Source organism: Patagioenas fasciata, chromosome 27 (genome assembly GCF_037038585.1).
Source record: "Patagioenas fasciata isolate bPatFas1 chromosome 27, bPatFas1.hap1, whole genome shotgun sequence".
NCBI lineage: Eukaryota > Metazoa > Chordata > Aves > Columbiformes > Columbidae > Patagioenas > Patagioenas fasciata.
Window position 1 is genome coordinate 4,663,885 of NC_092546.1, and position 20,833 is coordinate 4,684,717.

At 64.3% G+C, this 20,833-nt stretch overlaps 2 protein-coding genes across 2 annotated transcripts; one reads left to right on the forward strand and one right to left on the reverse strand.

Annotated features, from left to right (window-relative positions):
• The first annotated feature begins 8,126 nt into the window (after positions 1 to 8,126).
• Positions 8,127 to 15,736, forward strand: FSTL3 (follistatin like 3). Its single transcript, XM_065858320.2, has 5 exons — positions 8,127 to 8,249; positions 10,684 to 10,869; positions 13,106 to 13,321; positions 14,270 to 14,497; positions 14,609 to 15,736. Exons 1-5 carry the CDS (start codon positions 8,192 to 8,194, stop codon positions 14,659 to 14,661), a joined length of 741 nt encoding a protein of 246 aa, XP_065714392.1. The 5' UTR covers positions 8,127 to 8,191; the 3' UTR covers positions 14,662 to 15,736.
• Positions 15,737 to 17,973: 2,237 nt separating this feature from the next.
• Positions 17,974 to 20,066, reverse strand: PRSS57 (serine protease 57). Its single transcript, XM_065858319.2, has 5 exons — positions 19,843 to 20,066; positions 19,516 to 19,669; positions 19,166 to 19,310; positions 18,461 to 18,721; positions 17,974 to 18,376 (listed from the first exon to the last, which is right to left on the reverse strand). The coding sequence occupies exons 1-5, from the start codon at positions 19,898 to 19,900 to the stop codon at positions 18,197 to 18,199; spliced, it is 798 nt and encodes a 265-aa protein (XP_065714391.2). The 5' UTR covers positions 19,901 to 20,066; the 3' UTR covers positions 17,974 to 18,196.
• Positions 20,067 to 20,833: the final 767 nt, after the last annotated feature.

Below are 20,833 nucleotides of genomic sequence, written 5' to 3' on the forward strand. Positions count from 1 at the left end.
GGGTCCTGCTGCCCCGGGCAGTCCCATGCCCTGACTCCGGCCGCTGTCCCTCCCCATGGGGACACATGGGTGCTGGGACAGATGAACCCCAGGACCTGGGCGTCGGAGCTCACCTGTCCCCTGCCCGCTGCCTCCCAGGAGCCGGCTCTGCTCAGGAGCATGTTTGAGTCACTCTGGGAAGCCAGGATTTTCCCACGGTGCTGCAGCAAACTGCACCCTCTCTGGAGGCCTGACGAAGGGGTGACACCTCCCAGATCGGTATCGATTCATCGATTCATCGTTAGACGGAGCCTGCTCCCTGGGCAGCCAGCGGGCGACCGGCCGTCCCTGCACGGGGAGAGCAGGAGGGAAACAGGGAGGGCTTGGCCAAGGTCAGTGGAGAATATCCTGGACCGGTCGTTGTCGGAGGGGATGGGATAGAGTGGGAGGCTCCTCTGCAGCTTTGAACCAGGATCCCGCTGGGGTTCGCTGTGCAGGGGGACAGGCGCCCTGCTCACACCTGGACTGGGTGTCATGGGGACCCCCGAGCGCAGCGGCCACAAAACCTGGGAGTGTTTGGGAGTGGAGGTGGCGTGGGGTCCCCTGTGCCAGGTGGGGTTCAGCACGGAGCCTGGTTGTGGTGACAGCTGGGACAGGTGGAAAACCCCTGCGCTGCTCTGGACCGGGCTGGTGTTGGGAGGAGCAGAGCGGTGGGGGCCACATGGAAGCCAGCGAGTCCGTGGTGTCCTGTGCCATGGTGCCCTGTGCCATTGTGTCCTGTGCTGCGGTGCCCTGTGCCGCTGTGCCCTGCGCCATTGTGTCCTGTGTGCGGTGCCCTGCGCCGTGGTGTCCTGTGCTGCGGTGTCCTGTGCCTCTGTGCCCTGCACCATTGTGTCCTGTGCGCGGTGCCCTGCGCCGTGGTGTCCTGTGCTGTGGTGTCCTGTGCCACTGTGCCCTGTGCCACTGTGTCCTGTGCTGCGGTGCCCTGTGCCACTGTGACCTGTGCCATTGTGTCCTGTGTGCGGTGCCCTGTGCCGTGGTGTCCTGTGCTGTAGGGTCCTGTGCCTCTGTGCCCTGCACCATTGTGTCCTGTGCGCGGTGCCCTGCGCCGTGGTGTCCTGTGCTGTGGTGTCCTGTGCCACTGTGCCCTGTGCCACTGTGTCCTGTGCTGCGGTGCCCTGTGCCACTGTGACCTGTGCCATTGTGTCCTGTGTGCGGTGCCCTGTGCCGTGGTGTCCTGTACCACAATGCCCGTGTGCCCCGGGCAGGCGATGTTCCCACAACCCATGGGGATGTGGCGGTGGCGAGGCCAGGCCCGCTCCTGCAGCACCCGGCGCTGCCGCTGGCGTGGCCTGGCCGTGGGTGTTGGTGATGAGCTCACGTCCCCAGACGTTACTTAATGCAGACAGTGCCACCGTGCCAGGCCTGGCGGGGGGCAGCCACGGGCTGCGGCGGCGCAGGCTCTGGCACAGGCGTTTGTGTGCACATGTGTGCGTGTGCATGTGTGTGTTTGCACGCACGTGCCCCCAGTGCACAATCTCAGCAGGAGACAGCCTGTCCGCATGGCACCGGCCGGGTGTGTGGCACCGCACCAGCTCCAGTCCCCGCCGTGCCCTGGGGTCAGCAGGCAGAGGAGCCCGCAGCCGGACCGGTGTGTCCTGCGTGTCCTGCAGGCAGCAACCCGGGCTCGGGATAAATCCTGCCAGCCTGCTGCCACGGCATCTGCAGCGTGCAGATAAACCCAGCCGTGCAGCCGTGGCGTGGCACGGGCGTGCTACTGATGGCGTGCCACCGATGCCGTGCCACCTCCGCCGGCACCGCACACAGGGTGCTCTGCTGAAGCCTGGGGTCTCTGGCTCATGGTGTTTGCTGTCAATGAGTGTGCAGGGACGGATGGCGATAGACGGTAAGGGAGCTGGCTTTCCTGGCACACTCCAGCTCCACAGGGCCGCAGGCAACTGGCGCTTTCGGCAGATTCCAGCAACTTTGGGTGCAGCTTCCATCTCTGCTGCCAAGCCCCTGGGGACTCGGGCAAGTCGTTCTCTCCAAGGTCTCGGCCGCTGGACCGTGCGCTCTGAACCGCAGCGGTGCTGGCGCTGCAGCGTGCCGGGAGCTCCGAGCACCGCCTGCTCCCGGCTCTGCCCCCAGCCCGGGAAGCACAAGGAGCTCCGGGAGCATGAGCAGCTTCCCAGCACCGCTCCTGCCAAGTGAGAATAACTGGTGCAGCTGGTCTCCCCGCTCCCCTCCACCCCACATTACATATAATTGCCTATTTTAATTAATAAATTGGAGGCCACTCAAAGGAAAGCAGCAAGATTTGTTACAAACACCGCAGGGATCGTCTGCCAGCCCCGAGCCAGTCATGTCACGGCGGATTTGAATCGGTTTCCCTTTGAATTCCCTCACAGACAGATCAGGAGATTTACATCCCCCACCTCGTCTCCCCGGGCTGTGGGTCCGGATCCCGCCCTGGCAGCTCCCGATAACCCGCGGCAGCGGGCACGGGCTGCGCCCGTCAGCGCCGCCGCGCCGGCGGGAGGGCTGGGGGATGCTGGCGGCGGGTGGTCCGGGCTGCTCCCTGCACGGCTCCAGTGTCCTGGATCACGGTGTCACCATCGGGCAGCCGGTGTCACTGCCAACCCATCCTGGCAGGGACTTGCCGGCCCCTTGGTCAGCGCCGGCACAGAGGTTCAGAGTCTCGAGGGAGGTTCAGAGTCTCGAGGGAGGTTCAGAGTCTCAGGGGAAGTTCAGAGTCTCAGGGGACGGCTTTTGGGCTCCACCAAAAATTTCCCTTTTTCTTTTTGGATTCTTTGCTTTTCATACGCTTGATTATAACCATTGTTTTTCAAGGGAAATTTTAATGTGAAAAACATGTTTTTTTCTCCCGACTGCCAGCCTGGGCTATGCAAACCATCAGGCTTCTCTCTGTTGAGGGCTGGGGGTGGACGGGGGCTCCATGGGGGGACGTGCCCCGCGGCAGCTCTGCCCTGCGCTGGCCGAACCTCCGGCTGCCGAGAGCTCGGCCGCAGCGGCTGCTTGTCCTCCCCACAGCCTCCCCGAGGAGCCGCAGAGGTTGTCGTGACCCGGGAGGTTTTACCGACTCTCATCTCCTCTGGACACAGTTCAGCCCCACACGATTTCATTACATTTTAGGGCACTGCCAGCTCTTCCCTCCAGGCTCCCTTTGCTCCTTCCCTCCACCGCGGCGGAGGAAACGTTTACAGAGGGGAAACCGCGCGGCCGGCGCGGCCGCTGACTCACGGCCTGTTTACACGTGTGCTCGTGGGAGTCACTCAGAGCAGTGTCACGCGTGGCGGAGCAGAGCCACGCGAGCCCGGGGACCCGCACCGCGGCAGCTCCCGCGGGCCGGTGACAGCGAGCGCGGCAGAGCCGGGACAGCCCGGTGCTCCCAGGGAGGTGATTCCTGCGGTGGCTTCGCTCGTGGGGGCTTGGAGCATCCTCTTCATCAGCTCCTGTGGGATGAAGGACCCAATTTGCTCACTGTGTTGTCCTCATGTCTGTCCTGCTGGCTTCCTGGGGGTTGGAGGTGCTCTGTCACTGTTCCCACTGCACGTGTGTGCATGGGTTGTTCTGTAAACGCATGTGCATGGGTGGTTCTGTGCACAGGTAGTTTTGTGCATGAATGTACACAGGTGGTTCTGTGCACAGGTAGTTTTGTGCATGAATGTGCATGGGTGGTTCTGTGCACATGTGGTTCTGTGCACAGGTAGTTTTGTGCATAAATGCGCACGGGTGGTTCTGTGCACGCACGTGCATGGGTGGTTCTGTGCACGAGTAGTTTTGTACATGAATGTACATGGTGGTTCTGTGCATGGGTAGTTTTGCATGTGAATGTCCACGGGTGGTTCTGTGCATGCACTTGCATGGGTGGTTCTGTACGTGGGTAGTTTTGTGCACGAATGTACACGGGTGGTTCTGTGCACATGTAGTTTTGTGCACAAATGTACACAGGTTGACCCATGCACACGTGTGCACGGGTGGTTCCATGCACGCAGCAGGGAGCCCTGCTCTCCTCTCTCCCTGGACAGAGCCGTGTCCCGGCACAGCCGGTGCCTTCCTGCTCTGCTCGTGGTGCTGCCGGCTGGGGCTGGGCCCCGGCAGGTGACCCATGGCTTGTGCCGGTGGTCAAGGCTGTGACACGAGCCTCGCCGGCTGCGGCGGAGCCCGGCCACCCCCTCACCTCCGCTCCCCCTGCGGCCGCCCCCCGCAGGGCTCAGCCGGCCATGTGGGCAACGAGATCGTTTGTAAGGAACTCATTAAGGCAGTTATAAATCTGTGTGCGCACAGACAGGGGAGATGGAAACCAGAGCCAACTGCAGGCCAGAGACAAGAGACATCTGCTCTGCCACTGAGAGGGAAACGTGCTTCAGCAGCCCCGGCTCCTGCTCCTGGGCCGGGCAGCAGGGTCCTGCAGGATGGGATGGGATGGGATGGGATGGGATGGGATGGGATGGGATGGGATGGGATGGGATGGGATGGGATGGGATGGGATGGGGTGCGGAGGGACAGCAGAGCAGAGCTGAGCTTCAGTCGAGCCTTTGACACGGTGCCTGGTGAAATCTTACCCAGATAATTAAATCCAATTGTCTGAGATATGAGCACAATCCACTGCAAACCGCAGGGGATCATCAGCAAATGGCGGGTGTCAGGCTGGGGGGTGCTGGGGGGGGACAGCAGCACCCGATTTAACCCCTGCCCTGCTGGCAGCCCACAAGCCGAGGCAAAGGGGTGTTAATTAACCACCCGGGTGATCAGGACCCAGAGCCCCGGCCTGGTGGGGAGGGCGACGCCGGCAGGAGCCATCACGAGTCCCACAGCCGCTCGGGGTCTGGGCGCTCATAGGGGGCAGCCAGGAAGGCACCGGTGGGAGGGTTCTGGGTTTGATGGGGAGTAAAACAGGCCGGGTGATCAGATTTGGAGGAGGTTTGGAAAGATATGCAAGCCTCCCGCCCCCCTGCCCTCCCCATACGCAGCTCTCCCGCCCTGCCCTCCTGCATTTGCAGAAGTGTCCCAGGAACATGAAACGATTACTTGGCGAGGAGAATCCAGCTCAGCACTTCTTGGCATTTATTCACGGCTTTTCATCTTCAAAGCTCCTTGCAAACATTAGCCAACTAATCCCTGCAACCTTCCTGTGAGATAGCGCAGGATCAAGCAGAGGAGCATTATCTCGCCACAGCAGATGGGGAAACTGAGGCACGGAGCGGTGACGCTGCTGCCCCGGGGCGCGGGGCGAAGCTGCGTGTCAGCGCTGGGGGTGGAGCATGGCTGGCCGGGCCATCAAGGTGCGGATCACATCGCTCCGCCACTCTCTCCCCAACGCCGGTGATGCAGCCGTGAGCCAGATGCATCTCTCCCATGGACCCGGCTGGAGCCGTGCGGACACGGGGGAGAAAATCCAGCCCCGGGGTCAGGTCCCTGAGGGGCAGCTCCACAGCACCAGGCCGTGCCGGCAGCTCATGCCTCACACCGGCCACTCGCCACGTGCTCAGAGGATGCTCGTGGAGGGGGAGATTGAGGCTCGGGTTGAGCTTTGCCCGGTTGCCACTTGCTGGGTTCTGGCTCCGTGTTGGTGCTGACCTGGGCAGGGACTGAGTGTGGGTCCCGTCCCTAGGGGTTCTGTGTTCCTGTGGCCACGCTGGAGCTTGAGCAGCACCGTGGGCTGAGGGGATGCCGACCATAGCCCTGCTCCCCACCTGGGCGTTCAGCAGCATCTCTGCTTGCACGGGAGAAACCTGGGAGTGCAATGGGACTGGGATCCTGCGCTCCGAGGGGGAAATGACAACCAAAACCATCCAGGGACTTACCAGCAGATCCGCCCTGTCAATACCAAACCTCTACACTTCTGCCTGTGCCCTGACCCTGGGCTCTGTGAGAAACACTTCTCAATTGTGTGTCTTGTTGCAAATTGCAGTTCTAATTGGTTTAGCCGAGTTTAATTAGCCTGAACTGATGAGAGAGGTGAGATTCCCTCCTTAAAGGCGCCCAGCAGTTCAGGAGGAGGACGAAGCAGCCGGGTTTTTGGAGGAGGATGCTTGGCTCTGTGACCGTGCAGCAGCGCGGAGGGAGCAGGAGCTGCCCGGCCAGCACAATGCCAGCGCCAGACGGAAAGGTCAGCTGTGAGGCTGCGATTCACTGCGCCTGCAAAGGGCCCTTTGTCCCTGCAACCCCCGCCGCCCCCAGCCCCTGCCCAGCCCAGGGGCTCCTGCGCCTCCCGAGGGGCAGCGCTGGCTCCTCCATGGCCCCCAGCGTGGCTCCTCTCCCCCCGCACTCTCTGGGTGCTGCTGGGGCTCAGCTGCTGCCCGGGCCATTCGTGGGAGTGCAGGGAGCAGGAGCGGCGTCGCAGACTGGTCGGTGGAGTTTTGCTCCCAGCTTTGCTTGAGAACCAGCTTTGGCCCCCGCCTGCGGCGTGACCGCGGGCAATGGCTTCCCGGCGGCACCACATCGCTTCCCAGGGCTGCCGGAGCCAAGGGGCAAGTGGAGCCCGGGAAGCATGGTGGCCTTGGTGGGGTCTGAGCTCCCTGGCACCAGCAGCCCTTCCCGGGAAGGAGCTGACCCGTGTCCCTCAGGCCAGCAGCTCCTCCTGCCCACGTCAGGCACACAAGCTGACCCCTTCCCTGCCATTGTGCAATGCTGCTCACAGCCAGGGAAAATCCCTTCCTGGCCTCCGCGAGCAACTCTTGCATCCTGGAGCATGTGAGCAAGTGCCTCCCCGCCCGCACGCTCATCGAAATCCAGCTCGGGGATCTGGCTCCCTGGCCCTCTGCCCTTACATGGGCAATTGCTCGGCGGCCGCGGCGAGCCGGGGTCAGGCCGGCCGGGACGGGGACGGCAGCAGCGCTGCCCAGCAGCACACCAGAGCTCTGTCCTCCCTCTCCGGGACAGCAGCCCCTTCGTGTCCCTCTCAGCAGGGTCCTTGCCCTACACACGCTGTCCGGGGTGACCTGAGCACCAAGGCTCCTCTGCCGAAACCCTATGGTTTACACCAATGCCACCTGGGGAGAACCCAGCCCTCCCCATCCCCACCTGCTCCCTGGGGCTGCAAGGGGCTGTGTGGGGAGAAGGGGAAGATCCAGCTTGGCAGGGGACCCTGGGACTTGTCCTTAGAACAGAGGGAGGGACGGGGACGCGGTGGTGCCAGCGGACACAACAGCTCTGCCTGCTGGCATCACACCCTGCTCGCCCCGGGTCACAGGACCCTGGCTGCTCCATGTCCCACTGGAGCAAAGCTGCATCCAGGAGCATCCTGCGCCAAAGTGAGCTGCTCAGGCTGTGCTGGCACCGCTCGGAGCCAGGAGGCTGCTGCCGGGCCGGAGGGGTGGTGCAAGGTCCCCGGGGCTCTCCGGCCGGGGCCCCTCTCCTGAAAGAGCCCAGTTCAGTTCTGCCGAAAACATGACCTCAGCTGAGGCCAGTGCAAAGGGTAAAGCGTTCCTCAGCTGCACGGCCGGGAGACGGACACAGCTCACGGGCTTGGAGAAGGCCCCTGGGCTGCCACAGGAGCGGGGAGAGGCAGAGAGCCCCGTGTCCCCAGCACCCTGCCCGGGGAGAGGGATGATGGACGGGGGACCCTGATCCCTCTAGCAGACGGGGGAGCGATCTCTGTGCAGGGGCACCGAGCAGGGAGCAAACCCCGGTGATGTCGGGGACCCCGACTGGCCTTGCCCTGGGCTCCCTGCAGCCTCACAGTCCCTCCCAGCTCGGGGTCTCTGCCCTCTCCACCCTGGCCCTTGCTCCACTGCTGGGCTGGGCCACCTCTGCACCCCGAGCATGAGGCCACCCCCAAATCTCTCCCCCATCTCCATCCTGGCCCAGTCCAGCTGGGGGGTGCCAACCCCTGCTCGATCCGAGGGACACACGGACACCTCCCCCCCCGCCACCCCCACCCGCAGGCGGTGACGTGCGTGCTCTCTCTGCCCCCCCCCCGCCCCCCCGTACCCCCCCTTGCACCCCGATTTCCCCCTCACTCCCAGCCCAACTCTCAGCCTCATTCCCGCGCCCCCCGCACTGACCCCCCCCTCGCCCCCAACCTCCCCCCGCTGCCCACGCCCTCGCGGCCCCCCCGCCGCCGCCCCGCCCGGTGATTCACGCGGCCCCGCCGCTTTATAGCGCCGCCGGCCGCGCCGCCGCCGCACAGGCAACAGGTCGCCGGAGCGTCCCGGCCCCGTCCCGGCCCGTCCCGCCCGGCCCGGCCATGCCGCTGCGGCTGGCGCTCTGCCTGCTCGCCCTCTGCAGCCCCGCCGCCGCGCACGGTAAGTGCCGCCCGGGGGCTCCGTGGCCGCCGCTCCCGCCGGGGCCGTCGGTGCCGCCGCTGCTGCCGCGCCCCTCCCGGGGCAGGTGCTTGGGGCAAGGGGTGGCCCGGGGTCCCGGTTGCCGTTACCGGGCTGTGCCCACGGACGCTGCTGTCCTCCCCGCCAGTCCCTCCCGCAGCCGCCGCCCCGCCGGTGGGTGCTGCCCGCGGGGCCGGGCTCGGGGCGGCAGGAGCCCGTTGTACCGGGAAGCGTTGGGGTGCCGGGTGCTGGCGGAGCAGTGGCAGCAGCCTGGCAGTGCCGCTCGGGTGAGCCCGGTCCCGGGCTGTCCCTTCATCAGGCTCGGTCCCAGGGCTGCTGCGGCAGCAGCGAGCGCCCAGGGTCCCACATGGCCCTGCTGGCATGTCCCTGTCGTGGCAGCGCTGGTACCCGACCCTGGCATCCTGCACCCCTGTGTGCCCTGGAACAGGGGTGACTGGGGCAACAGGCTGGCTGGCCCCACCAGCCCCCTGCATTGCTCCCGGGACAGGTACCCGGGGGTCCCTCTCCTCAGGCTGGGGGGTGGGAGAGCCACGCTCAGGAGCTTTGGGAGCCGGGTAGGAAGAACTGGGAACGGCAGCCAGTTTGTGATCTGGGTGTGGAGTTCGCAGCTCGAACCCCTCCCGGCTCAGTTGACCGTGCTGGCAGCTCTCATGGGCACTCGGGATGTGTTCGGGAAGCCAACCCGGCACCCAGGCCGGCTGGGACCCTGGTCCGGGGTTCCAGCAGCCCTTCTCAGCGCTGCGGAGCCGTGGCTGCTACTGCCAGCGTGGGCTCTCCTACAGCGGCGCTGGAGTTTCCATCTTCCCCCCTCACACAATCCCGTTCGTCTTCATCGTTCCCTGTCAGCGTGGGCAGGCGCTGTGCTCCCTGGACAGGGTGTCCCAAAGGATGGGGGGGCTCCTGTGAGGCTCCTCATGCTGCTGTAGCCCCCGGGGTCGTGGTTGGCATCGCACCAGCCCCTGGGATTTCCACTTGCTGCTTCGCAGGGTCAAATGCAAGTTCCAGAAGGCCCTGGGCAGGGACCTGGTCGCCCTGTCCAGAGCCTGGGTCATCCAGCTGCACCAAGTGCTGCACCCTCGCACTCGAGACAGTGTGGAAACCCTGAGGACGGGGTGTCCCGAGCGCCCCGCGCTGGCCCATCTGGCTCTGCCCGCAATGTGGGTGGGCTCCATCCCCCCTGCCCAGGGCATGTCCCCTTTTGGTGTCCCCTTTTCAGTGGCTCAGGAGGTGGTGGGTGTTCTGCTGGCCACGGGTGCGCCCCAGAGGCCGGACACACGGGCAGGGGCTGCGAGGATCCGTTCTGTTGTGGGTGGGATCGCTCTGTGTGTGGCTGTGCCCATGGCAGCAGTTGCATGGTCCAAAGCCAGGACGTGGCTCCCAGGGAACTCGGTACCGGGGGAGAATTGGGGCCATGGGATGTTGTAAAGGGAAAATGGGCTTGAGAGAACAATTGTGGGATAAACCCACTGATGGCAGAGGTGTGTTGGCCCAGCTGATGCTCCCAGAGGTGCCCAGGCAGCTGGTTCCAGCGCGGCACTGGCAGGATCCATCCCTTCCCCCATCCCTCCCTCACATCTTTAGCCGTTTAACAAACCTCAAACGCAGCTAACGAGAGCATAAACCCAAATAAGCGTCAGAAGAGGCTGGTTTGCAGAGGCGGAAATTGCAAAGGAATCACTCACAAAAAAGAAAAAAAAACTGATTCGCTTGTGGGGTTAAGGAACAAACAGGCTTTTGACTCAGAGGGATCCGATGCCGCTGGGCTGGCCCCGGCCCAAGGGCTGTGTCAAGTGCCCCGTTCTCCAGCCGGTGCTCGGCTGCTCCTCGCAGAGGCTGTGGGTGTCAGGCCCCTTGCTGCAGGGATGGTCCCCGTCCCTCCACGGCGCCGTTTGCACCCACTTGGCTCCCAGCCCTTGCGGCGCTGGGGGTCAGGCAGGATCGGGCAGGCAAGGGGTGAGCTGTGAGCCCAGAGCCTGACCTGCCGGCTGGGCATCTCCCAGACCATCGCTTGCAGGTGCTGCGATAACTGGTGGGATAACTGGGATAACTGGTCCATGCTATCTCAGGGTGGGGTTTGGAGCCTGATGCTGGCAGCCCAGGACATTGACATTGACATTGAGGTGGCTGTGTGAGCCGCCACACTGTGCCGGGGCACCTCGGAGACACTGGCTGCAGGACAGCCCCTGTGCCATGGGAGATGTGGGAGCCGGCATGGAGCCTCTGGCTTCCCCAGCTCATCCCGTGCCAGCCCTTCGCGGGCACCCGTGTGGTCCCCGTGGGTGACCCAGCTGTGGCTGGGGTCTCACTGCCCTTGGCATGGTGGTTTGGCACAGCGGGACCCGGCACAGCAGGACCTGGCACAGCGGGGACCCCTCACCGTCTGCTCTCCGCGCAGGTGGGATCTGCTGGCTGCAGCAGGGGAAGGAGGCCAAGTGCACCATGATCCTGAAGACAGGCGTGACGTGGGAGGAATGCTGCGCCAACGGCAACGTGGACGTGGCCTGGTCGAACTACAGCTACCCGGGCAACAAAATCAGCCTGCTGGGCTTCCTGGGGCTGGTCACCTGCCACCCCTGCAAAGGTGAGCGCAGCCGTGGGTCGAGGGGCTGCCGTGGGGCTGGGCGCTGCTTGGGGAGGGTGCTCGGAGCCCGCAGCTCCAGTGAAGTGGCAGCGATGGAGCTGAGCTCCCCTGGTGTCCTCCCAGGCTGTTGGGGACAGCACAGGGACCGCTGACCCCGTGCTCCTGCTGCTGCAGCTCCATGATGGATGCTGCCACAGGGCCAGGGCTCGCGGGACAGCCTCTGTCCCCCGGCAGCTCGTTTGGTGTGTTTTTGTTGTTCCCCTTGCGGAGAGGGATGCGTGACCTGGGCCTTGGCTGGGAAGGCAGAGAGAGAGGAGCTGAGCTGGGGCTCCCTGTTCCCGGGTTAACTCTGCTGTGACCGGAGCCTCCTGCGCTTGCCCTCGCCAGATCTGCTCACAGGGAAACTTCTTAAGATTTTTCTTTCTTTTTTTTTTTTTTTTAAGGAAAAAAAGATCAATTTCTTCCCCTCTACTCCCCCTTCCTCCTCCCAGCCTGTGTGTGAAATGGCTTTATGTAATGGGCAGTTCCAGAAGTGGAAACTCTCCAGCTGTGAGTTCCAGCCTCGCCAGATGTTTTGGCGTGCGCCAGAGGCGCGGATCCCCCAGCCGCACTTGCGTGGCTGTGTGAGAACATGCTGGAGGACCTGCTGACCGCAGGAGGCAGGAGCAGGTCTTTGGAAGGTCATGTTGTTATTTGCTTAACAGGGGAAGAAGATTCTTAACAAAACTGCTTCTTCCAGCCCCTCTGCACCCGCTGGCGCCGCCACCCTGGCTGCTCCTCGGCCCTGTCCCATCACCACCCAGGGTCGCACCATGCACCAGCAAAAAGCTGAGCGAGGTCCCAGCTCTGGCTTCTACCCTGTATCCCACTGGGGACTCGGCCCCGTGGCAGGCGGATGCCGGGAGCAGCGGGACCCTCTCCTGGGGCTGGCTGGGGAGGTGAAATTCCTGGCTGCGGCTGCTGGGGACACACTGTCCCCCCTGGGGACGCAGAGCGGGGCCGCAGTCGCAGGCAGATGGTGCCGGCGGCTCCTTCTCTTGCTGAGGCAGCCGGGATGGCCGGACCTGCCGCAGCGTCCCGGAGTGGAGCCCAGCGAGGGTCCCGCTGCCCCCACAGCCCTGGGACGTGGGTCACGCTGCTCTGTCCCAGGGACTCAGAGGTGCTGCCGGGGCTCAGCCTGCCCCTCACCTCTGCCCTTGGACAGGCCCCAGCTATGGAAATCAGGGAGCAAACCGGGAAACTCTGTCTCCCATCAGGGAATTTCCCCTGGGGAGAGCTGGGCCAAGCAGACGGGGAATTTCCCCTTCCCTCTCCTCCTTGCGCTGTCTCCCAAAGTGACCTGTCTCCTGCAGGGAAATCCCCCTCGTACCTCCAGCACACACCCTGTCTGCGGGAATCCCTCCTGTCTGCGGGAATCCCTCCTGCCTGGGGCTCAATCCACCTCTCGGAAGTTTCTCGGTCCTGCCCGTCCCCGTGGGTGCTGATGGAGCCGTGTCCCGTACCCACAGGCAGCTCCCACCATCACCTGCATCCCTGTGGGGTGAGGGCTGTGTGTGCCCTGGGTTGGACGCTGACCCCTTTGCCTGTCCCCAGGAGGCACCATGCCCAGGACGGGCCCCTCGCTGTCCCCTGACCATCCCCGCCGGCGTGGGCACGGCCCCGGGCGCTGGCGAGACCCTGTGAACCCAGCCCCCGTGCTGGCTGGGAGGGGACCCAGGGGACAAAGCCATCGCCTGTCTGGGGATCTGCGCTCACTGCTGCTTCCCGCTCTTGTGTTCAAGTCACGGAGGCCTGGAGCAAAACAGGGCTGGGTATTGTCTGGTGGAAGCGGCGTTCTCAATTGCCCAGACAACTCGCAAAGCCTGGTTCCTTCTGGAGGAGCTAGGGCCTTGCGGAGATAGATTTTTTCCATTGCACAAGAAAAAGAAACGTCTCCTTCCAAAAAAATAAATACGTAGAAATGAGTTAGCTGGTGCCGAGCGGAGGGCCGGGGCTCTGGCTGGGGCGAGCGCTGGATGATCGTGCGGAGCTCCAGCCAACGACCTGCTCCTTGGCGGGGCTGAGCAGATCCAGATGCTGCTTGAGGCAGCTCAGCGTCGGCGTGTTGTGACCCCGGGAGGGATTCGGGACCCCGAGGGCTCGCGCTGGTCCTGTCCTGGTTGTGCGGGACGGACCCTTCGCTCGCGGGGGGCAGTCGGTGCCGCTCCCTCACCCGCTGCTCCCCCTGTGTCCCCAGAGAGCTGCGAGGGGGTGGTGTGCGGCCCCGACAAGGTTTGCAAGATGAAGCACGGGCGGCCCCAGTGCGCCTGCGCCCCTGACTGCTCCAGCCTCCCCCGCAAGCTGCAGGTCTGCGGCTCCGACGGCTACACCTACCGCGACGAGTGCGACCTGCTGACGGCCAAGTGCAGAGACCACCCCGACCTCGAAGTGATGTACCAGGGCAAGTGCAAAAGTAGGTCTGGTTGTGCCCCTGTCCTGCTGTCCCTTGTGCCTCTCATGTCGCAGCCCAAGCCGAAGGGTAGCGCAGGTCCCTGGGCTCTCCCGGCACACTGTGAGCCGCCCTGGTGTGGAGGACAGGTCAGTCTGCCGTGTTGTGCTGGCGTGGCCAGGCATGTCCTCCCCGCTCCTATCTGGGACGTCGAGTGTCCCACATTCACCCCCACCATGGAGAGCGTGTCCCACGGAGGAGCCACCCTGCCCCGGGGCACCAGCTGCTCCCCGGCACGGCACGAGGGTTCGTACCCAGTGCCTGGGGACAGGAGGTCTGAGCCGGCACCCGCGCGGCTGCACCCACCGGCCACCCCGGCCCGGCACGGCCACCCGGGCAGGGACACGGCAGTGGAGCCGCCTGCGATGCCGCCACAGCCTGTCAGTGCACCGGGGGTTCAGCCTCGCCACGGGCTGAGCAATAACAGTCCGTAAAATGTCGCTTACAAACATCAAGCCCCTTTTTTTTGTTGTTTTGTTAAAGAGAGCAGCAATCCTCCTTGCCCTGCCAAGAACTGTCAGAATTATTATGGTTATTTTTGCCAGCCCTCCTCCCTGAAATGCTTTGCCTGTCAAGCTCTGGACTGCACAGGGAAATGTGGGGCAAGAAATGGGAGTTGGGAGCTGCAGATGCCAAATCTCCTTCCAATCAGGCGGGGAAGGGGAGGAAGGCGGAGGCACGGCCTTGCGAATGTTTGTGGTGTCCGGGGAGCGCTGCGGGTCCTGCCGTGCTGCGCAGAGCCCGGGCTGCGCCGTGGGGCTGGGGGTGCACGAGCCCCCTGCTCTGTGCCAGCCCCCAGCTCCGCTCCCTTCCCTGGCAGCTGAAGGCGGGAGGGGGCCCGAGCTCCCTGGGTTTCCCTTGGCCGTTGCCCCCATCCCGGAGGCTGAGCCGTGGCCGCGTGTGCCCCCGCAGAATCCTGCTCCAGCGTGGTGTGTCCCGGCACCCACACCTGCGTGGTGGACCAGACGGGCAGCGCCCACTGCGTGATGTGCCGCACGGCCCCGTGCCCCGAGCCCACCAGCCTGGACCACGCGCTCTGCGGCAACAACAACGTCACCTACCCCTCGGCGTGCCACCTCCGGCGGGCCACCTGCCACCGCGGCCGCTCCATCGGCGTGCGCCACTACGGGAGCTGCTCGGGTGAGCGAGGTGCTGCGGGGCTGGGTGTGGGGCAGCGGGCTCGGACCCCCAGTGCCCGGCCACACCTCGCACCCCCTCATCGCTTCCCCATCTCTTCTGCTCCCTTTCCAGCTGCAGCCAAATTCTCCTCGGAGACGGACAACGCGGAAGAGAACTACGTGTGAATCCTCCCGCGCCGCGAGGCCGGATCCAGGAGACAGGGGCATTATGTGTATATTGTACAAACCGTATACCTGATATTTATTAAGATAAAAAGATCCTTATTTATACCTGTGTATGTTATGCAGCTGCAGGGACTGATGCTCGGTCCTGCCGGTCGGGGAGCAGGGGAGGGGGTGAGGCCGAGCCCCCCGGGGATGCTCCGGTGCTGGTCAGCCCTTCCTCACGGCCGGCACAGCGCCGAGGGGGTGTCCATGCTGCTGCATGTTGGGCCCCCCCACGTGTCCTTGGCCAGCAGCCCTGGGCCTATTTATTTTTGGATTGGATTCTCGGTACTCTGCTGATGTTTCTGGCCAGGACCTCGAGGTCTAAAGGGAATCTGTGCTTTCGCCTTCCCCGGGGGGCTCAGCCCCAGCTGCCAACAGCAGGACAGGCAGCACGGCACTGCAGCGGATTGGAGAGAGACAGATATATATTTTTATATATATATATATTAAAAAAATATATATATGTATGTTATTTTCTCCTAAAGTTTCAGCATGTCTATGTTAAAATTGGATTTTAGTTTAGGTTTTCCTGAGCCCGTTCAGACCAGGCTCCCACCCATCTCTGGAGGTGCTGCCAGCGCTCAGAGGGCTGGTGCTGGGTGGCCATGGCAGCCCTGGCCAGGGGGCTCGACCGCCCGCTCTGGAGCTGCCGAGGGGGCTGCGGGGAGCGTGGCGAGCGGCCCTGACACCCCCGGGACCCCCGGCCCGCCTTGCCCTGGCCCAGCAGCCGCAGCCCCCTCCTGCGCTCCCCGCTCTGTCGACACTGTCTGTATTTATTTTTACTTCTTCTCTCATTTTGTGTGTTGTCACCTGTGTAAATACCATCTCATCTCTGACACCGAGAAGCTATTGCCTTTATATAAATATCATATATATATATTATATATATATATAAATACCCTATTTTCTATTTTTGTATGATTGCGTTCTGATCCCTGAGGCAGACGCTATGGGAACATATACATTTCCTATTCGGTATTGTTAGGGGCATTTTATGGCTGTGTTACAATTTGGATTATAATTAAAAAAAGAATAAACAGTGCTGCGGGTCCAGATTTGTTCAGCAGGTCCTGGGGCCACAGGAGGTGGCTGCAGCCCGAGGGCTGGGCTGGTGTAGGCAGGGGGACATGGGGACACCGCGGATGGGAGAGACCCCGGCAGCAGGTGGGGAGCTTGGCCCCCCCAGGGCTGCATCTGCTCCGGCTCAGCCGAGATCGGTCCCTGCAGTGGGAGGGAAGGGGAGAGCGGGGAAGAGCAACCAGCAACACAGATAAATCTGTTCCCAATCTCGGGCCGTGCCACGAGGGTTTGGTATTTCACAAAACAATTCCTGCCGTTAATTGGGTCCTGATGTGCGATGCTTCCCCAGCGCGGGAGCCCAGCGGCAGCCTGCGGCTTGGCTCACCGGGACCCACCACCCCGGCCCCCTTGGCCACGTTCCCCCAGACCCTGCTGAGCCCCCGGCTGTGCCTGGGACCTGCCATGTGCCCCCACAGCAGCGGGGAGCTCCTGCGCCCAGGCTGGCCCTGACAGAGACTCCCTGATGTCCCCCAGCTCGGCGATGCCCCCCTGCCTCTGCTTTTGGGGGTGGGTGTACAGGAGCTGCCAAAAGGCTGCCCAGGACTTTCACTGGCACACATGTGCATGGCACGGGTGGCTCCACAGCCCACCCACGGTGTCCTTGTCCCTGTGGTGTCCCTGTGGCACCTCGCCTCCCATCGCCCACCCCGGCTCGAGGCTTCGGCTGCTGAAGCGCCAGGGTTGCTGCCGTGGGCTGAGCCCGCGGGCACCGGCTGCGGCGGCACCGGCAGCTCCCGCCGGTGAGCGGGAGATCTCAGCTCCAAAACACAGCCATGAGTCAGGCACTGCCTTCCCGCCGGTTTTTGGGTGGTCTGGGACAAGCCGAGACAGGCGCCGGCTCTGCCGGCTCCCTGGCACCGCAGAGCCCGGGGCTGGCAGCCCTGCCCCAGCATCCCGGGGGGTCTGTCACTGCCACCACTGCATGGAGCCTGCGGGGATCTGGGGCTTCCTCAGAGGCTGGCAGGGCTCTGTCCTCCGCTCCGTGTGCCCTGGTGTCCCCGAGGCCACCAGTGTGGCTGTCCCTCCAAGCCCCATGCGAAGCAGGGAGCTGGGATTGGGGCTGGAGGGGATGGAGCAGCGCACAACGGGGGGGCTGCCAAAGTCCCTGTGCTCCCCAGTGTGGGGAACCACAGAGGTTAGGGTGCCTTTGGGGACCTCTCGACCTGACCTTGGCCTTCACCCTCCCCAGCAGAGCCCCCGGCACGGCACGATGGCCCGTGCCAGATGCTGTGGTGGCTGCGGCCTCCTGCGGGATCCCCCGGGCGGGGAGGGCGGCTGCGCCCTGCGGCCGTGGCGTGCCAGCAATTTGCAGATAAACAAGCAGGAGCAGGGAATGTCTGGGTCTGTCCCTGGAGACGGCCGCGACGCCAGGCGAGAGCCGTGTGGGTGTCTCAGCTGAGCCCCAGCCGCAGCTCAGCACACGTCCCCTGGCTGCTGCGGGCAGCTCTCGGCCCCTGCGCCCGCGCTGAGCACCCGTCTGCCCGAGTGTGCCAGGGAGGTGAGCGAGGCTCTCAGCAAGATCCCCATGGCTCTGCCAGCGCATCTGCCCCCAGGAGATGTCTGGGGTTCCCCTGCTTGAGGAGTCCCACACGGGATGGGACGAGATGAGACAGGATGGGATGAGGTGGGGTGGAACGGGGAGCCCCACCCCAGCGGGAAGGCAGCTGCTGGGGATGCTCCGTGGGGTGATGATGCCTGGATGCGGATCCTGGGGCAGGGCCTGGTCCTGAGCTGGGGGTGGCACTTCCCTCCCTCCTACTGCATCCCCATCCACCCCAGCTCAGGACAAGCTGGGAGTCTGGCTGGGGACCACAATGGGACAGCCAGGGAGGGAGGGTGGTTGGGCAGGGGAAGGACAGGAGGGGCTAAAGCTGGGACAAACCAGCCCTGGTTGAGATGGGCAGCAACTGCCTGGGCAGTGCAGGGTTAAGGATTGGCCCCAGTCAGCACCCCACCCGGGCTCAGCTGCCCACCAACTGAATAAAGGGAGTTAAAACCTTACCCAGGATCTCCTGGCTCCCTGGGCAGGTGGGTCTTGTTCTGGGGCTCCATTTTGGTCTCCCCATCATGTCCCTGGGGCAGGTTCAGGGTGGGTAGGGGCTGGTGAGGGACAAGGGACCCCAGAGCTCCCATCTGCCTCAGAGCTCCCTGGGGAGTGGGGCGGTAGGAGGGAAGGCGAATAGACAGAGGTCTGGGATGGAGGATTTATTGAGGAAGGCAAATGTGAGGTGCTCAGGCTTCTTGCACAGCCTGGGTCAAGGAGCCCTGAGCATCAGCTCCCAAACCCCTCAGAGCTGGCAGGACCTGGGAGTCTGACCCTCTCTTCCTCTCCTGGGCGCTGCCGGGCAGCCAAGACACCCCAGCCCCTTTTCCTGCAGCTCATCTGCCCCCGGGGACCCCCTCCCAGCCCTGCCTAGGGCTCCGGCTGCTCCTTCTGACGGCGGTGCCCTCGCACGGTGCGATGCACCCACTCGATGTAGTTGGAAATCTTGGTGTAGACATCAGGGTGCCGGCGGTCCCCACATCTCTCTCCAGAGAACGAGACGATGCCATAAACCTTTCCCTTGAAGATCAGAGGTCCCCCGGAGTCACCCTGTGGAGCAAAGGGGTGGAAGGGAGACTAGCGGGTGTGCAGGAGGGGGGTGACCGGGGGGCACGGGGCCGGAAGCGCACTCACCGCGCAGACGCCCTGCAGCATGGCATTGGGGCTGGCCCCACACAGCATGTTGGGCGAGACCTTGCCCCGCCACAGCGTGCGGCAGAGGCTTCGCTTGACGATGGTGGTGCCGGTCTCCATCAGCTCGGTGGGCCGGTCACCGTAGTTGGAGGTGTCCCCCCAGCCCAGTACGTGGCAGACTGTGCCGGGCTTCAGGTCGACGTGTGGGGGGGGCAGACGGATCCGCTTCACGTACTCGTTCAGTGTGGCCGACCTGTTCAGCTGGGTGGGGAGCCGGGGGGCACGGGTTGCTTCACTCCTGGGCGGAGCCCCCCCAGCTGCCCCTGCCTGGGGTCCCAGCCCCTCCGCACCCCATCACTCACCCACCTCAGCTCTGTGCTCATGCGGACCTCCCCAGCCCTTCCCTCTCCAGATACTGGGCCCCACACCAGCCCCTCTGCACTGCTCCCAGTCTGCTCCAGAGACTGGCTGCCCATGGGTGGCAGGGGCTGCAGACCCAGCTGGGGTCACCGTGTCCTCAGCCGCCTCCATCGCGCCGTCCCGCTTCTCCGGAGGAGCACTGACACCTAGTGTCGGCTTCCCCGGGTGGCTCCTCTGCACCCACGGGCCGTGGGGCACCCCGGGTCCCTCCTGCACCCCAAGCAGGTGGGTGACCTGGTCTCCCGGCCGGCAGGTCTGTGCTGGCCGGTGGTGTGCGGGACTCACCTGGAGCAGGCGGATGTCATTGTCCACCGAGCGGGGGTTGTAGTGCGGGTGGGCGATGGACTGGGCGATGTCGAAGATCTGCTGGGACCCCTCGGGCTCCTCCAGCCTGTGGGCGCCCAGCACCACACGCACCGAGGGGTTGCGCCTGCAGCAGAGGGGTCCTGAGCAGGTGCTGCCCGGCTGGGGGCGATATGGGAGGGGGAGAAGGGGACTGGAGAGGTGGGCTCAGGGCAAGCACAGATGGATGCGTGTGAGGGTCGCTCTGGGACTGTGTCAGCCCCTGGGACAGGACTATCTGTTTGAAGGGGGCTGCCCTGTGTGCCAGGGGGGACGGGAGGCGTGTGGCTCACCTGGGAATGGGGCAGTGGGCTGCTGTCATCACCCATTTGGGCCAGACCAGGAAGCCCCCGCAGACATGCTGACCGTCCAATTGGATGGAGGCGATGAAGGGCCGGGAGTGGGGTGCCACCGCCTTTCCCCCGATGATCTGGCTCCCTTGGGTGCCTGGTGGGTGGGCACAGGCTGTCACCGCTGCCAGGCAGTCTGGGCGCAGCTCTTGCCTGTGTCTGTCCTGCTCCTGGCTGCGTGTCCTGAGCACCCCAGCACTACCTGCCGCTCCAGCCCAGGGTCTCCCTCTCCCGCCCGGGCTATGGGGACCAACCCCATCTCTACTTTACCTGCTGGGAGCAGCACGGAGCCTCCCAGGCTGAGGATGAACAGCCCAGCCATGGCCATGCTGGCGCAGAGCAGGCCGCAGCCACCTCCTCTGGGGCTGCTCAGAGCTGGGGGTGCTTAAATAACTGGGGGCTGAGCCTCTGCCAGGATGCTGGCGGGTATCTCCCTCTGCTTCCTCCTCTCTGCATGTTGCTGCCTTGGGCAATGCTGTGGGGTGGGGGGCACTGGCTGTGCAATCTGCACTGGGGGCACATGCAGCGTTGCAGCTTCCTCTGTAGCGGAGCTGCTCCTTGCTGGGGGGAGACCGGGTTAGGGAGGGAAGAGAGAAAGCAGAGTGACTTCCCAACCCAGCCCTGACTCTTGTGCTCTGAGCTAATCAGGAGGAAACCTCTCTGCTCTTGGCAGAGATGCAGGAGCAGCAGCCCGCCCCCCACATCCCAGGACACCTCCCAGGACGTGGCAGTGTCCCTGGGAGTGGAGCAGGGACAGACCTGATGTGTCCTATGGCCCCTCCAGAGACCCCTGGCTCTGGGGTGGTGCTGCAGGTGGAGGGGCGGTTTGGTCTCCCTGATCTGCACCCTCCAGGGTGCAAGGAGGGCTGCAGGGTGTACCGGGGTGTTGTTGTACAAGGGTGGGGGGACAGGGGCCCCATGACTGATGTGACCCTCGCTGCAGAGCTGGGCTTGCATCCTAGCCGAGCGCAGAGCTCTGGCCCTGGCAGTGGGCGCGTTTCCCAACAGTGCCGTGGTCGCAGCTGGCCCGGGGCTTCCTGTGGCAGTTTGTCAGCGTTTGCCCAACGCGACCGTTGTGTTGGGAAACGCAAGAGCGGCGAGGGGGCTGCGCAGCCCGGGCTCCCCGCTTCTCCAGCCTCTCCCCGGTCCCCTTTGCAACCTCAGGGCTGCGTGCCGGGGGCGCGGAGACCCCGGCACAGAGGGAGGGATGAGCCGGGGCAGTGCCCGGTGTGGGGGCCCTCCGGGGTGCCAAGGGGGGGCC

Bases quoted from the DNA above. Each gene is read 5' to 3' on its own strand.
- FSTL3 (XM_065858320.2), top strand. From the start codon at position 8,192: ATGCCGCTGCGGCTGGCGCTCTGCCTGCTCGCCCTCTGCAGCCCCGCC. The intron at 8,250-10,683 runs GTAAGTGCCGCC...CTCTCCGCGCAG, and splicing joins CAGCCCCGCCGCCGCGCACG to GTGGGATCTGCTGGCTGCAG. The intron at 10,870-13,105 runs GTGAGCGCAGCC...CTGTGTCCCCAG, and splicing joins CACCTGCCACCCCTGCAAAG to AGAGCTGCGAGGGGGTGGTG.
- PRSS57 (XM_065858319.2), bottom strand. From the start codon at position 19,900: ATGGCCATGGCTGGGCTGTTCATCCTCAGCCTGGGAGGCTCCGTGCTG. The intron at 19,670-19,842 runs GTAAAGTAGAGA...CCCACCCACCAG, and splicing joins CTCCGTGCTGCTCCCAGCAG to GCACCCAAGGGAGCCAGATC. The intron at 19,311-19,515 runs GTGAGCCACACG...CCTCTGCTGCAG, and splicing joins GCCCACTGCCCCATTCCCAG to GCGCAACCCCTCGGTGCGTG.